Source organism: Gracilinanus agilis, chromosome 1, assembly GCF_016433145.1.
Source record: "Gracilinanus agilis isolate LMUSP501 chromosome 1, AgileGrace, whole genome shotgun sequence".
NCBI lineage: Eukaryota > Metazoa > Chordata > Mammalia > Didelphimorphia > Didelphidae > Gracilinanus > Gracilinanus agilis.
The window spans coordinates 66,396,867-66,411,043 of NC_058130.1; the positions used below are offsets into that span (position 1 = coordinate 66,396,867).

At 42.3% G+C, this 14,177-nt stretch overlaps 1 protein-coding gene across 1 annotated transcript in view; it reads left to right on the forward strand.

Annotated features, from left to right (window-relative positions):
• Positions 1–12,674, forward strand: part of HDAC11 (histone deacetylase 11) — a 66,773-nt gene extending 54,099 nt beyond the window's left edge. The window contains exons 7-12 of the mRNA XM_044676278.1: positions 401–443; positions 6,146–6,222; positions 7,240–7,302; positions 7,919–8,015; positions 10,252–10,430; positions 12,354–12,674. Coding sequence (XP_044532213.1) covers positions 401–443; positions 6,146–6,222; positions 7,240–7,302; positions 7,919–8,015; positions 10,252–10,430; positions 12,354–12,674 — 780 coding nt within the window. The remainder of the gene's footprint in view (positions 1–400; positions 444–6,145; positions 6,223–7,239; positions 7,303–7,918; positions 8,016–10,251; positions 10,431–12,353) is intronic.
• Positions 12,675–14,177: the final 1,503 nt, after the last annotated feature.

Genomic DNA, 14,177 nt, shown 5'->3' on the forward strand with positions numbered 1-14,177 from the left:
TTACTGCTGCTCCTCTCCTCCCACCCTAAACCCTTTAAAATATCATAATAGCTTACCTTTAAAATAGGACATCATGACTTTTAAAGTACTTTCTTCACATTTAATCCTGTGAAGAAGGCAATACAAGAAGAGGAAATTCACAGGAGCAAAATTGACTTGCCCCAACTCACAGCTAATCAGTAGCAGAGCTGGGTTTAGAAACCAGGTGTTGTGATTCCAAATCCAGGGCTCCCTCTTCTTCTCTTTCTGTACCATTGTTCTTATGACTGATGGACCAAGAATATTGCCTAAGAGGCTTAGAGTATTGCCACTTCTAGGTTGTTGGATAAAGAAGAATAGGCCTCCTCTAGAACTGTAAAATGCCTTGGTATTCATTCTCTCCCTGTGCTTATTCCCAAAGGCTGGGAAACTCGCTATTGAAAATGGCTGGGCCATCAATATAGGTAAGTACAACAGGGAATTCAGCCTGGAAGAGCCTTAGTCTCTGTGTGTTTGTGTGTCTGTGTGTCTGTGTGTCTGTGTCTTTATTTTTCCTTCTCCTCATTCTTCAGCCTGCATAGTCCCATCTGGCTTTTAGGAGATGGGCCCTTGAGAAATTGGGGTTTGGGGTTCTGGTCGGGCTCGTCTCTGCAAAATCCACAGAATTCTAGTACTAGAGGTGATCCAATCTAATCTCATTTTATAGTTAAAGAAACAGACCCAGAGGGGTGGAGGTCAAATAGGTGGCAAAATCACAGACTCAGGAATCAAACTCTGACTCTCTAGCTTAGAGATTTCTTTCCATTGCAGCTCTTTCCCATAAATTGTATTGATCCCCAAACTCTCAAGGATAACTCTTGTCACTAGGGTTGGCTTCATGTGTAGGAAGAATGAACCACAACCTATGTGGTATAATTTATGGAGGGACACACACACACACACACACACACACAAATCTTTGTCACAGAGCTAAGTGGAGAAGGATGAAACTCTTCTCTTCTCAGGCTTTAAACCACAACACTCTCCAGTCTACTAAGAAAGCCACTCTTGTTCTGTTGAGGGCCCTTGGTGTCATGCTCATCTCCTCACTTACACTCAGCCCACATTAGCTCATCTCTTGCCAAATTGTCATTTCTTGTCATTTCTACCTTCACAGCTTTTCTGGATAGGTCCCCTTCATTCTACCCATGGAGCCACCACCCTGCTCCAAGCCCTCATCCCCTTATGGCTGGATCATTATGATAGTTACGGTAGCCTGCTGCTTGGTATCCCTGCTTCCCATCTGGTTTTACTAATCTATCCTTTACTCAGATGCCAAAGTGATTTACTAAAGTGGAGGATTTGACAGTGTTACCTTCTCCCTACCCCTATTCAATAAAGTCAAGTGGTTCCCTGTTCCAGGTTCAAATATAAAATGTAATTATAAAATTTTGGGTGGTTTAAAAAAATTAGGTGGCTTAGTGGATTGAGAGTCAGGCCTAGAGATCAGAGGTCCTGGGTTCAAATCTGGCCTCAGACATGTCCTAGCTGTGTGTAAACCTGGGCAAGTCACTTGACCCCCATTGCCTAACCCTCACTACTCTTTTGCCTTGGAACCAATATACAGTATTGGTTCTAAGATGGAAGGTGAGGGTTTAAAAAATATGTATGTGTGAGATACATAATGCATATGTATGTACATATAAACACACACATATAAAATCTAGCCCCCTCCAGTTTTCTTTTAAACCTTTCTCCCCTCTGCATCCTGAACAGTTCAGCTATGACCTACATATACATATGACTCCATGCCTTTTTCAGTGGCTGCCCCCCTCCCCCATAACTGGAATGTACTTACTTCTTACTCTCAACTCCTGGCTTCCTTCAAGACTCAACTCAAATACCATTTTTGTAGGAGTTCTTTCCCCGCCTCTATCCCTCCCATCATGGGGGACATGACCTTCCACTTAAGTAGTATATATATCTTGTATGTAAGTAACTATTTTCATTTATCTATAGCACATATTAATATATTACATGGCATATTAAGTAATCATATAATAAATGTTTAATGACTGTTTGACTTCTGGAAGAGTAGTAGAGACTTAAGGGAGTCAGGGGAAGCCACATCAACTTCAGAGGGATGAATGATGAAAGCAGTTGCCAGGGATGCTGAAAATATTAAGCTCACAATGCAGGAGCTTTTGGTGTCAGCCGTAGCTGGTAAGGCCAGCCGTTGTCATCAGATACATCTCTCCAGCGAAGGCCATCATTCTAGCCTGCAAAGCTGGTGGCAGTTCTGGTGATCTCGTCTGGACCTTGGATTGGCCTCTTGCTTTAACATCATTAATGGATCAAATCTTTGCCACAGAGAAGCTCTACTAATCTGTTGTGACCAGCTTGTTTGAAATTTCCTTCCCAAGGAGTCTGAGATGCCTGTCCCTTCTTACTCAGACATTAGAATTGAATCGTGGTTCTGGCAAGAGTTCATCAGATTGTATAAATTGGCAGAGGAAGACAAATTGTGGTGCCAGGCTAAGTTAATTAATTAACACCACCTCTTGAGGGTATGTCCTATAGGCTTCTTTTTTTCCTACTTCTTGAGAACTGGAACTCTATTTGGGGAAGGTTCTGTTGTCATCAGCAGATAGCAGAACCTTTTAAAGGGTTAAATCCTAACTACATTTCTAGGTGACCTTTACTTGGGAGACTGAGCCCCCACAAGATTGGAAGAGAATTTCCCCAAATAAACATTGTCATTAGCTTCTCTCTGACTGCCCTTGTGTCCAGGAGAGGCACCTTCTCTTTGGTTTCTCAGGTTTATTACTAGAGTAACTGGAAACACTTTTTAGGACCAAAAAGAACTTTTTACTACCCTAAACTTTGAACAAATCAAATGTAAACATTTTTGAAAAATGTAGAGTTCAGAGCTAGGTTTAATATGGCCATGCTGCATGTAGTTTGAAACTTTTTTTCAAAGATATCTTATTTTCCTAATTACATGTAACAAGTTTGAGAACTATGAACAGAATGATAGCTAGCATTGATATAGTGCTTTAAGAATTACAAAGTGCTTTATATGCTGTCTCGTTTGATTCCTTATCCCAGTTATATATGAAAGTGACTAAGACCAATAAAAGACTAAGACCAAGTTAGGTGACTTTCCTAGGATCATATAGCTAATAAGGATCTTAGGCAGGATTTGAACTCAGATCTTTTTGACTCTACGACCAATACTCTATCCACTATATCATCTAGCTCCCCTAGTGTCTAGCTTTGTGCTTTGCTCAGAATATGGGATTTGGAGCTGGACCTTAGAGACCATTCAGTCTAACACCCTTATTTACAGATGGTCCAGAGAAGTGATGCTTTCTCCTAGTCAAGGTCATGTAGGAAGTAAGGAGAAGATAATGAGTTTGGACTTGAATCCTCTGAGTCCAAATCAATATCTTTTCTGTGAATACCTCACATTGACTAAATGTTTGATGAATGGATTAATAGTTGTGTTGTTGTCATTCTTTCAGGCATTTCTAACTCTTCTTTTGTTTTTTTGGGGGGTTCCTAGAGGGGTTTGCCATTTCCTTCTCCAGCTCATTTTACAGATGAGGAAACTGAGGCGAACAGGATGAAGTGACTTGTCCAGGGTCTCTTATAGCTAGCCTCTGTGACTGGATTTGAACTCAAGTCTCTTGACTCCAGATCCAGAGGTGCTATCCATTTTACCAACTAGCTGCCGTTTATGAATAGCTCTACCTTAATGTGAAATGTTCCATCCACTTGTCCATATATGTCTCTCTCTTCCCCTCCCTTTTTTATCTGAATTCACACCTTTTTAACACTTGGCAGGTAGATTGGATGTCTTTCTGCCTCTCCCCCAAGGGCAGTGATTGATGATTCAATCCTTAATCCTTCCCTTAAAGCCAGGATCATAATAGGTTGTCTTTTGTTATTCTGAGTATTATTATTATTATTAATAATGAGCTCAATTTATATAGCAGCTTACTGGAGAGTTTTCCTTATGACTGTTCTGTGAGGTAGATGATGCAAATATTCCCATTTTACAGATACAGAAACTGATGCCTAAAGAGAAGTGAAGTGAATGTTTCCATGGTGTCCAAGTCTACTCACAGTCAGTGTTCTTTGTAAACTGGGAAGCACCATATAAATATGAAGTATTCATTATTGTTATCATTTTCACTGGGCAAAATGAAGATGGTGGAGTTGGGGAGAAGATTTAGGACTGGTTTGATTCTTGAAACTGGTTCTGGTCTCCTGGGCAGGCACAGCTGCCCTCTGAGCTAACTGGTTTGCAATGCTGCTGTGGATGAATGAGACCACCAGAGGGTGCACTTTGTCTGCCCATCATTGACCTGATTGGGCCCTGGGAGCTTGGACTGCAAACCTGAAATTCAAGATTCATAGCAGCAGCCCTTGTAGGGGGAAGAATCCCTCTCCTTCACCTTCTTCACAGTGGAGGATGCAGAAGGGAGGAGACACTTCTTCCTGAATCACTAACAGGTTCCCCAGCTCTCTTACCCAAACTATATCAAGTGCTGGGCCCTCTGCCTCATTCACCAATCTACCCACAAACCTTAAGCATCTACTATGTGCCAGGCACTGTGCTATTTACCAGGGATCCAAAGATGAGTATAAAAACGGTCCTTGCTTAGGGGACTTACATTTAACAGAGTGACTCAGACAAAATAGATAAAAGGTGGTTTTGGTGAGGTGGGATAAAGAAAGGTTTTATTTTAGAAGGTAGTGCTTGAGTTGAATCTTGGAATTCAGTTGGAAGCCAGGGATTCCAAGAGGTATTGATGAGGTGGGAGGGAATTTTGGATTTGTAGGATTGCTAGTGAATTGGCAGGGACATGAGAGATGATGGGAGATGGAGTATCCTGTTGGAGGAGCATCAACAAGGACAATTTGCCAGGACTGAAGAGTGTGTGTAGGGGGCTAGCCTAGGAAGAAGGGCATTTAAGTAGGTTTTTTCAGAGCACCTCCTGGTATGGTCAACTTTTTGTTCCAGTGTGCCATGGGGGATGGAGAAAGACATAGGCACTGGCTTTTGAAATGCTTTGTCAATGTTGGATTGCATGAAACAAACTATGTATATGAAGAGAAGTAAATGAAGAGAGAGCTTGGTGAATAGTCAGAAAATATCTTATGCAGAAGGCAGTGCTTGAACCTAGGCTTTGAAGGATGGGTAGCATAGGAGTGACTCTGTGACCTTGGGCAAGTTACCACTCTTGACCTGGTTACTGATTTGTAATGGGAAGAGGTTGGGCTTGGTGGCTTCTAAGTTACTTCTAGCTTTAAATCAATGATCTTATTTCTGCATGGCTTCTGAAGGCCCTCCAGATCTAACACTTTATAATTTCTCTAGTTAGGAATGTGGCAAATTAGGAATGGCCGCTTGGGAGGGTGGAGCAAGTGAGGAATAGTGTGGAAAAGGCCTAGAGGTAGAAAATCTGGCAGAAAGAAGTAGTCCCACCTGGATGGGGTTGTCTGTGTTACAGAGCAGTCAAAAGTGAGAATTCCCCTCTGTAGCTTGACCACTGCTGTTGCCTTTTTTCCCTTGGAGATTCCCTCCCATTTTTACTGTATGTATATGTTTATATGTATTATATATCTGTATAGGTAAAATGTGTTGCCTCTCTATATGCATTATATGTCCATTGATATCTGTTTCTTGTTTGTACATAGCTGTTTGCTATTGTCTCTCCACTCTTAGAATATGAGATTTTTTGAGAGCAGAGATTATTATTTTCATTTTCTTGTGACATTGAATGCTTGAATGCTTGACCATAGTGCCTGGCACATAGTAGGTGCCTAATAAATGTTTGCTGACTGACTAGGATAGCTTAGGAAAGCTATATTATGGCAAGCCTATTTACCATGACCACAGATTTTCTGCTTTGTGGACCATTAATTTCCTAGAGATCATTCAGAATAAGAGCCCAATGGAGCTTGTCAGTACTATTTAGCAAGGAGAGGATCTTGAAAATGGATAAGGAGACTGGAAGGGTATGTGACTAGAATAGACTTTTACCATTTCTGAGGGTCCTTATCCAAAGCTGAGGTACTAGGGAGTCAGAGCTGGTAAGAGAGGGAGGGATGCTGTCTGGCAGAAGGGATTAGGGCTCCAAAGAGAACCACAAAATGAATGGCTTTCATTTCCCTGTAGGTGGTGGGTTCCATCACTGCTCTGCTAACAAAGGAGGAGGATTTTGTGTCTATGCTGATATCACCCTCTGTATTAAGGTAAGATCTATGGAGAAAATGCTTTTAAGTGAAAAAGAAAGGGGAAATGGACCATCTAGCTCAACGGTTGGCAACCTTTTTGGCCGTGAGAGCCATAAACACCTGCGGAAGGAGGAGGATGGAGGCAGAAGGCACTGGAATATGGGGTGGGGGCTGAAGGGGCCCCCTGGGGGGCTCTGCCTGGACTGGCCAGTTGGGAGGTGGAGCCACATATGGCTCGAGAGCCATATGTTGCTGACCCCTGATCTAAATCATAGGACTTAGAGCTAAATGGGACCTCAGAGGTCATTTAGTCCAACAGTGGTCAGAACTAAGGTCTAGAGGGCACAGCAGTCAAACCATAACTTGAATCCAGTACTCTGATGACTGAAAGGCCAACAACACATCAATGAGCCTGGTCTTAAGGAGTGGTGAACATAAATTGTGCAGAGAATGGAGTGCATTCCAGATAAGACCCAGGAAAATATGGAAAAAGGAAAAAAGCCCAGAAAGAATAGACTCATTTCTTTGAAATTCTGGGCTTGACCATGACGCTTGGGAAAGAGATTATGCCTTTGAGTGAAAAACACTCTCGATCTTACACTGGCTATGGCTGGAGGCTGAAGAGAGCACGCTTAGGAGTTTTCATTGAGTTCTGGTGTATGTGTGTGTAGGTCAGAATAGTAGAAACAATGATAATGATAGCTAGCATTTATACATGACTATACAAATATGAAGGGTCTGGAACATTTGATTTTGAATTCTGTCAATGAACTGTTAGTAGAGGGTCTTTCCCTCAACTGCCCTCTTACAGCCCCAGAAGGAAAGTCACTGGCTGGTAGAACATTTCACTAAGATGTGGCAGCCCCTCATTTGGATGGAAATTTTGGTTTTTCGGTAAGAGCATTATTAGGGGAAGGATGCAGTGATCAGAGAATTCCTTGAGTCCCCTGGGATTTTAAATGATCAGCTACTTAGTTGTTTGCCTGATGGGTATTTAATTCTCTGCTTCCCCTTTCCCTCCTCTCTCCTGAGCAGTTTCTATTTGAGCGAGTAGCTGGAATTTCCAGAGTCACCATTATTGACCTGGATGCACACCAGGTGGGTCCACTGTCCTCTGGTCCCCTGTCCTTTGTGGTAAGGAAACCTCAGAATCCAAGTTTAGCCTCACCAGTCCAGGACTCCCCATGAATTTTTCTCCAAAACAGCATGCACTATTGACATATACTATGAACAGTGCCCCCCTCCACACAAATCCACTGAAATACCTACATACCCACACAGAATCAGAGAGCATCAGGTTGCTCAGAGAGCATGATGAAAGATGGAAGAAAGCTTGGAGTCACTCTTTTTGGAAATCTCTGTATATAAGGGAATGTGTGGCATTCTCTGCTGGCAACAGTCAAAAGCAGTACCAAATTGAAAGTACAAGGAGTTACCTGGTGCCCTATGCCAATGAAATTGCAGGTCCAATTCTTATCCCTAATAATAATGATATGATTGATGGTCATGAAGGTGATGATAGCTGTTCCTTTCTGTAGAGTGTCTTAGTGTTTGGGAAACATTTTCACCCATTTTTTCATCTGATTCTCACAATAATCATGTGGGGTTGGCACAGAGTACATTTTGGCATTCTTTAAGCTGGTATTGGTATTGCTAGCATGTTGGTATTGTCTTTCACAAGTGGAAGGATCACTAGTGGTGTGTTTTCCCCTAGGGGAATGGTCACGAGAGGGATTTCATGGATGACAGTCGAGTGTACATCATGGATGTCTACAACCATCACATTTACCCATACGATAGCTTTGCTAAACGTAAGTGCCAAATTGTTAGATTGGTGATTTCGGAATTTGATTTTTCTGTGGATTAGGTGGTGTGGCACTGGGATATGGTAGCAATGTCAAAATATGCTTGGGAAAGAAACCTATGTATATATTTTAAATTTATATATACAAACATACAGGCACCCTCTCTCCCATCCTGTCACAGACACATGTACCCAGTGGTTTGGGTTGTGACAGATCATTTGTAGGTCCATTGTTTGGAATTCCAAATTCATTTTCCCATGGGAATAATGATAGAGGGGCTATTCAGGTCCCCATCTGGTCCCCTAGAGTCTGTCTAGCCCATAGTGTAAATGAAATACTTGACTGATACTGCTGCAGTTTCCCCTTATTTCTGTAGGTGACTGTCTCAAGTTCCATCTGGAAATTTGGGAGGCAGGAAGTGGTAATTTGGGAGGCAGGAAGTGTATTTTTCCCTCCATTTCCCAGAAGAAAATCTCTTTTCTCCATCCCCTGCTTTGGATGGTTCCCCTTTCATTTTTATATGAGCATATTGTAGATAAGGGATAGTCTTAAGGCGAATGTTCACATTTTGGGGACAGTTTGTATTTATCAACCAATCTTAGTTCTTAGGTGTCTCTTATGATCTTTTCTAACTCCTTGAAGAGAGGAAGAGAATGGAAGAGCCAGTATTGCTTCCTTTTCCTCCTTATTCTGTTTTCCTGCACCTTCTTAGGGGTAGGGAGCTGGGAGCAATTTCATCTGATACAGCTCAGATTTGTAGTGCTGACAGGTCCTGTCTTATTAGCTTTATCATTTATGAAACTATGCTTGAAACGACAAGAGAGATCCTTTAGTCCAATCCTCTTATTTTATTGATACAGAAATGAAGGCCCAGAGGGAGAAGGGACTTGTCCAGGATCACATAGCTAATACATGTCTAAGGCTGGATTTGAATTTAAGTCTTCCTGACTCTAGGCTCAAGTGCTCTACCCACTGTGCTACCTAGCTGCCTCTCTCTATATTTACACACATACACACACACACACACACACAGACACACACACTCTCTCTCTCTCACACACTAACACACAGCTCATGATTCAACCTGAACTTTACACTATCTGTCACCAAGGTGAAGTGGGTAAAACTGCTGCCAGCCACACAGATATTGTAACAGCAATAATAATGATAATAATGGACATTGATATTGTGCTCTAAGAGTTTCAAGGTGTTTTAATTGCTTTTGATCTTCCCAATAGCTCTATGAAGTAGATGTTACTATTAACTCCATTTTACAGATGAGGAAACTGAGGCCAGAGGACTAGTGACTTGTCCTGGGTCACACAGGTAGTATCTCAGGAAGGATTTGAACTGGAGTTTTCCTATAATACTAAACTGACTCTCTGCTAAGTAGCAGCTGGTTGCACAATGAATAGAATGCTAGGTCTGGAGTCAGGAAAACCTGAGTTCAATTCCAACTTCAGATACTTCATAACCATATGACCCTGGGCAAATCACTTAATCTCTTTTTTGTCTTGGTTTCCTTTGACTGTAAAATGGGGATAATAATAGCACCGACCTGCTAGGGTTGTTGTGAGAATCAAATGAGATAATAGTTGTAAAAAGTTCTTTGTCTAGAGTTTGGCATATAGTAGGCACTATATAAATGCTTATTCCCTTCCTTCTGCTTTTCCCCTGCTACTATTGACACCCAGAGCATATTAGAGCTGGAAGGAACCTTAGAAGAGGAGGATATTGAGACCCTAAAGAGTAAGGGGATGCCCAAGTTATCCAGTTACTGAATAGCAGAATGGTGTTCCAACCCTCAGGCTCCAGCCCATTTTTCTTTGCACTTTTCCACATCTGAACCAGACCTTCTGGCTTCATGATATCTCTTTAGGGCATCTTTTCTCCCACTCTCCTCTATCAGAGAGCAGGTATCCAAGGGTATGGGACACAGGAGCAGGTAAGTTTTGCTGAGCAGAGCAAAGGTGACTTGGGCACCTGGGAATCAGTGGCATTATCAGAAAAAGGACAGATTGAAGATATCAAGGGGCTTAATTTGAGGTAGGAGAAGGGTGCCTGAGATCAGTTTTTCTTACCTTGACATTTTGCTGCCTGTGGGATGAAAGGTGTGAACAAGACCCTAGTTTGTTGTAGTCTCCTCCCAGAATCCACCAGGCAGTCCATGGAGATGAATGTCCTGGACCCACATCCTCCTGGCTTCTGCCAAAGCCTCCCTTTAACCATCTCTGACTTTCAGGTGCCATAAAGCAGATGGTTGAGCTGGACTGGAAAACAGAAGATGAAGAGTACCTGGAGAAGGTGCAAATGCACATGGAAAGGGCCCTGGATGAGTGGACACCTCATTTGGTCATCTACAATGCTGGCACAGACATTATGAAAGGTGACCCTCTGGGAGGACTCTCTGTTTCCCCCAAGGTGAGTTCTAGATCTCAGGGCAAATGCTCTAACCTGTTTAAAAGCCATTTAAAAATTCCAGGACTCTCAGTTGTTTCTGCATATCAATAATATTTCCCTGAGGATTAAGGGAAAGTATAGCAGGGAGTTTGAGGGTTAAGTTAGGGAGGGTGGAATGAATGAATGAAGAGGTGAAAAAAATTAAGTACTTAATTATTAAGTACTTAACAAGCTGAGTGCTGTACTAAGTGGTAAGGATACAAAATCACTTAAGGAACTTATCTTCTCTTGCTGTAGTCCATCTCTACTCCACTCAGTGGCCAGAGTGATTTTCCTAGAATGTGTGTATGGTTGTGTCTATTCAATAAATATCCCTATTCAATAAACTCCAATGGCTCCCAACTACCTGCAGGATCAAATTTAAAAATCTGCTGTTTGGCATTGAAAGCCATTCACAACTTGGCCCTTTCTGACCTTTCCAGACTTCTGACACACCACTTCCCTTTGTCATGGCAACTTGACAGCCTCATTGTCCTGACCTACTGACTCTTCCTTGCAAATGACACCCCATGTGTTCTCCCATTTTGAGCCCCATCCATGCTCTTTCTCCTCACCTCTGACTTCTGGCTTCTCTGACCCTCCATCAGGAATCAACTCAGATCCTGCCTTCTATGAGAAGCCTTCCCCTCTCTGAAATGACTCCCTCTCCCATTCCTTTCCTCTGAAAATACCTTTCTTTCCCTTTGTAAACATCTTGTTTATATTTAGCTATTTGCATTTTTGTCCACTTAAATCTGAGTTCCTTGAGGGCAGGGACTATCTTTTGCCCTTTTTTTTTGTATCACTAACACTTAGAACAAGTACCTGGCAGATAGTAAGTGTTTAATAAATGTTGATCTATTAATTGATTGATTATTGATTGACTGACATTCTTATGGGGAAGACAATACATATAGGGGAGAAGTGGCCAGGGAGGGATATTTTGATTTGGAAAGTTACTGGGATGGTGGGGCAGCTAGGGATACAGTGGATAGAGCACTGGGTCTGGAGTCAGGAACACTCATCTTTCTGAACTCAAAACTGACCTCACATACTTACTAGCTCTGTGGCCCTAGGCAAGTCACTTTACCCTGTTTGCCTCAATTTCCTCATCTGTAAAATGAGCTGGAGAAGGAAATGGTTAACCTCTCCAGTGTCTTTGCCAAGAAAACCCTGGATGGGGTCATGAAGAGTTGGACACCACTTTAAATGATTGAATGACAACACTGGGAGATGGTGAGTGAAGTCAGAGGGGGGAGTAAATTGACACTCTCCAGGAGTAATGACAGAGTTGATTTGTTTATGGGTCCAAAACTGAAAGAGAGCGAGGGTGGAGAGAGCATAGTAGCTGGTAAGGAGATGGCCATCAGGTGAAATGTGACTAGATCCAGACTTAGATTTAGTGGGTAACAGAGGTAACTAGCGGTCAGGACAAGAGGACACTGGGGTAGGAATTCCTTGGGTGAGAGGGTTAATTGAATTCTGACCTGAGTGTCAGAAATCACCAGGGAGTAAAGGGATATATAATACTGGAAGGGGAAGAGTTCCTTGGGTTCCTAGAGAACTTGGAATAGAGGGTGTATTTTTTTGGAACCTGTGGAATTTGAGCCTTTGCCCATATAATCATGAAACTTAGAACTTCAGGGAAACATCAAGATCATCTCATCCAATTTCTTTTTACACATGAGGAAAATAGGCTCAGAGTTAAGCCAATGTGACTTCAAAGGAGTCTACTTAAGGATCTGGGGTTCTACTCATGAAATCTGGCCTTCCTCTCCCTAGTTATAACCCAACTATTGCCAAAACCAGCATTTCCTATCTGTCTAAACTTTCTGGGCCTTCTGTTTAGTCAAGAGTCCCCTATCCCAAATAATGTCAGACCCTCTCCTGCCCATACTTCTACAGGGCATTGTGATGAGGGATGAACTGGTGTTCCGGACTGTCCGAAAATATGGGGTACCTATCCTCATGGTGACCTCAGGAGGTTACCAGAAAAAGACAGCACGGGTCATAGCTGACTCCATCCTCAACCTGTACAACATGGGACTCATTCGCCTAAATCATTTTGATTTTGTGAAGAACGGATCATCTAGAAGGCCGTCTTTGGCATCCCTCTCCGAGTATATTTTTTCCTATAAACAGAAGCATCATGCAACAGTAACCCCAGACTGGTATGAGGATTTTCAGCAATTCAACAAATATGGAGCTGGGGCTCTGGAAAATTAATTCATTTTTACCATTTTCAAGGACAATAGAGGGGGAAGGACTTCTTCTCCAAGATCTCTGACTCCAGATCTTTGTATTGATTCTGGGGCTGGCTCTGGTCTTATCTGGGTCCCTGGTGGAGGGTAGGGGGACTCCAACCTTACACTTTCTCCTTCATCACTTAACCTTAAGACCTGGGGCAACCCCTGCCGCTTGGAAAGCAATATTTGTCCTCCAAGGTGATTGCTGTGTGAGCTGGCTCCTCTTTTGTCCTGTGGTGGGGAAGAGGGAGAAGGAGAGGAGGAAAGAGAGATGAGTTGGAGGAGAGGGAAAATGGAGAGGGGAGGAGAAGATAGTAGGGCCTTTGACAAGTTCTCATATGGACAGTGACATTGGGGTACGCTTCTGTCCTAGACTTTGGAAATATACATGAGAGGAAATAGGAAAAGTGTAAAGGTAGGAAAGGTAAAGATGGCAGAGAGTCATGAGTAAGTAGTAAAGAATGATTTGGAGGTTATGAAGGGTAGTGGCAGAATAAAGAGGGAAGTAGGGCTCTGGTTTTCTGTGAAGTCTGATGGGTAAATGAGAATTAGGAGATCCCTGGGAGAGGAAAAAGACACTCTCCTACCAGTGACCACCTCTTCTCTATTTTTTCTTTTACCAAACCCCTTTCTATTCTTCCCACTTGCCTCTTTTCTTCTCCCTTTTCCCTATTTCCTTCTTTGGTTCTCCTTATTTCATCTCTCCTTATCCCTCTTTCTACTCTTATTTCTGTCTTAGCACTTCTTCTGATGAGAGATGTGAATAAAGTAGATTAGGACATATTTATTGGTGAGAAAAAGCTCACTGATGGAGGAGATTATTTTCTCCTAAAAGATCTTGGCAAATGCATCCTTTCTTATGTTCACTTCTCCACCTGGCCCTTTATCATAGAAACTCAGAAAGTTCAGGATAAAAGAGAACTTGAATCATAGAATATCAGAGCTAGAATGGATCTTAAAACAGAATGGTAGAGGTAGAACAAACCTTAGAACAGAATGTCAGAGCTTTAAGAAACCTTAGAACAAAATTCTAGAACTAGAAGAAAACTTAAAACTAAGAATATCAGAACTCGAAGGGACCTTTGGAGAGCATCTGATCTAGCAGTCATTTTACAGATGGAAAAATGGAGTTCCAGAGAAAGGAAGTGACTTACCCAAGTTACTATAATTAGATAGTCTTGATGGGTAATTATTTGAGAGTAATGCAGAAGCCATTGCAGGGAAGCCTCCAGAAAAGATAGGCAAGTCTCCTATCATTTCCTAGTGCCTCAGTTTCCTCAATTGCAAAATGAAGGGTTGGATTAGTTGGCCTCTGATACCCTTGCCAGCTTTAGTTGTATCATTCTGTGACTTTCCTTCAATTCAGACCAAGGCCTGTGAAACCAGGTTGGCCCTGGAGGTGGGGGGGGGTGGGGAACACTCACAACTATCTCCTCAAACCACTCACTGGGGAAGTCACTCATGTTTCAGGCTCTTTTTCAGG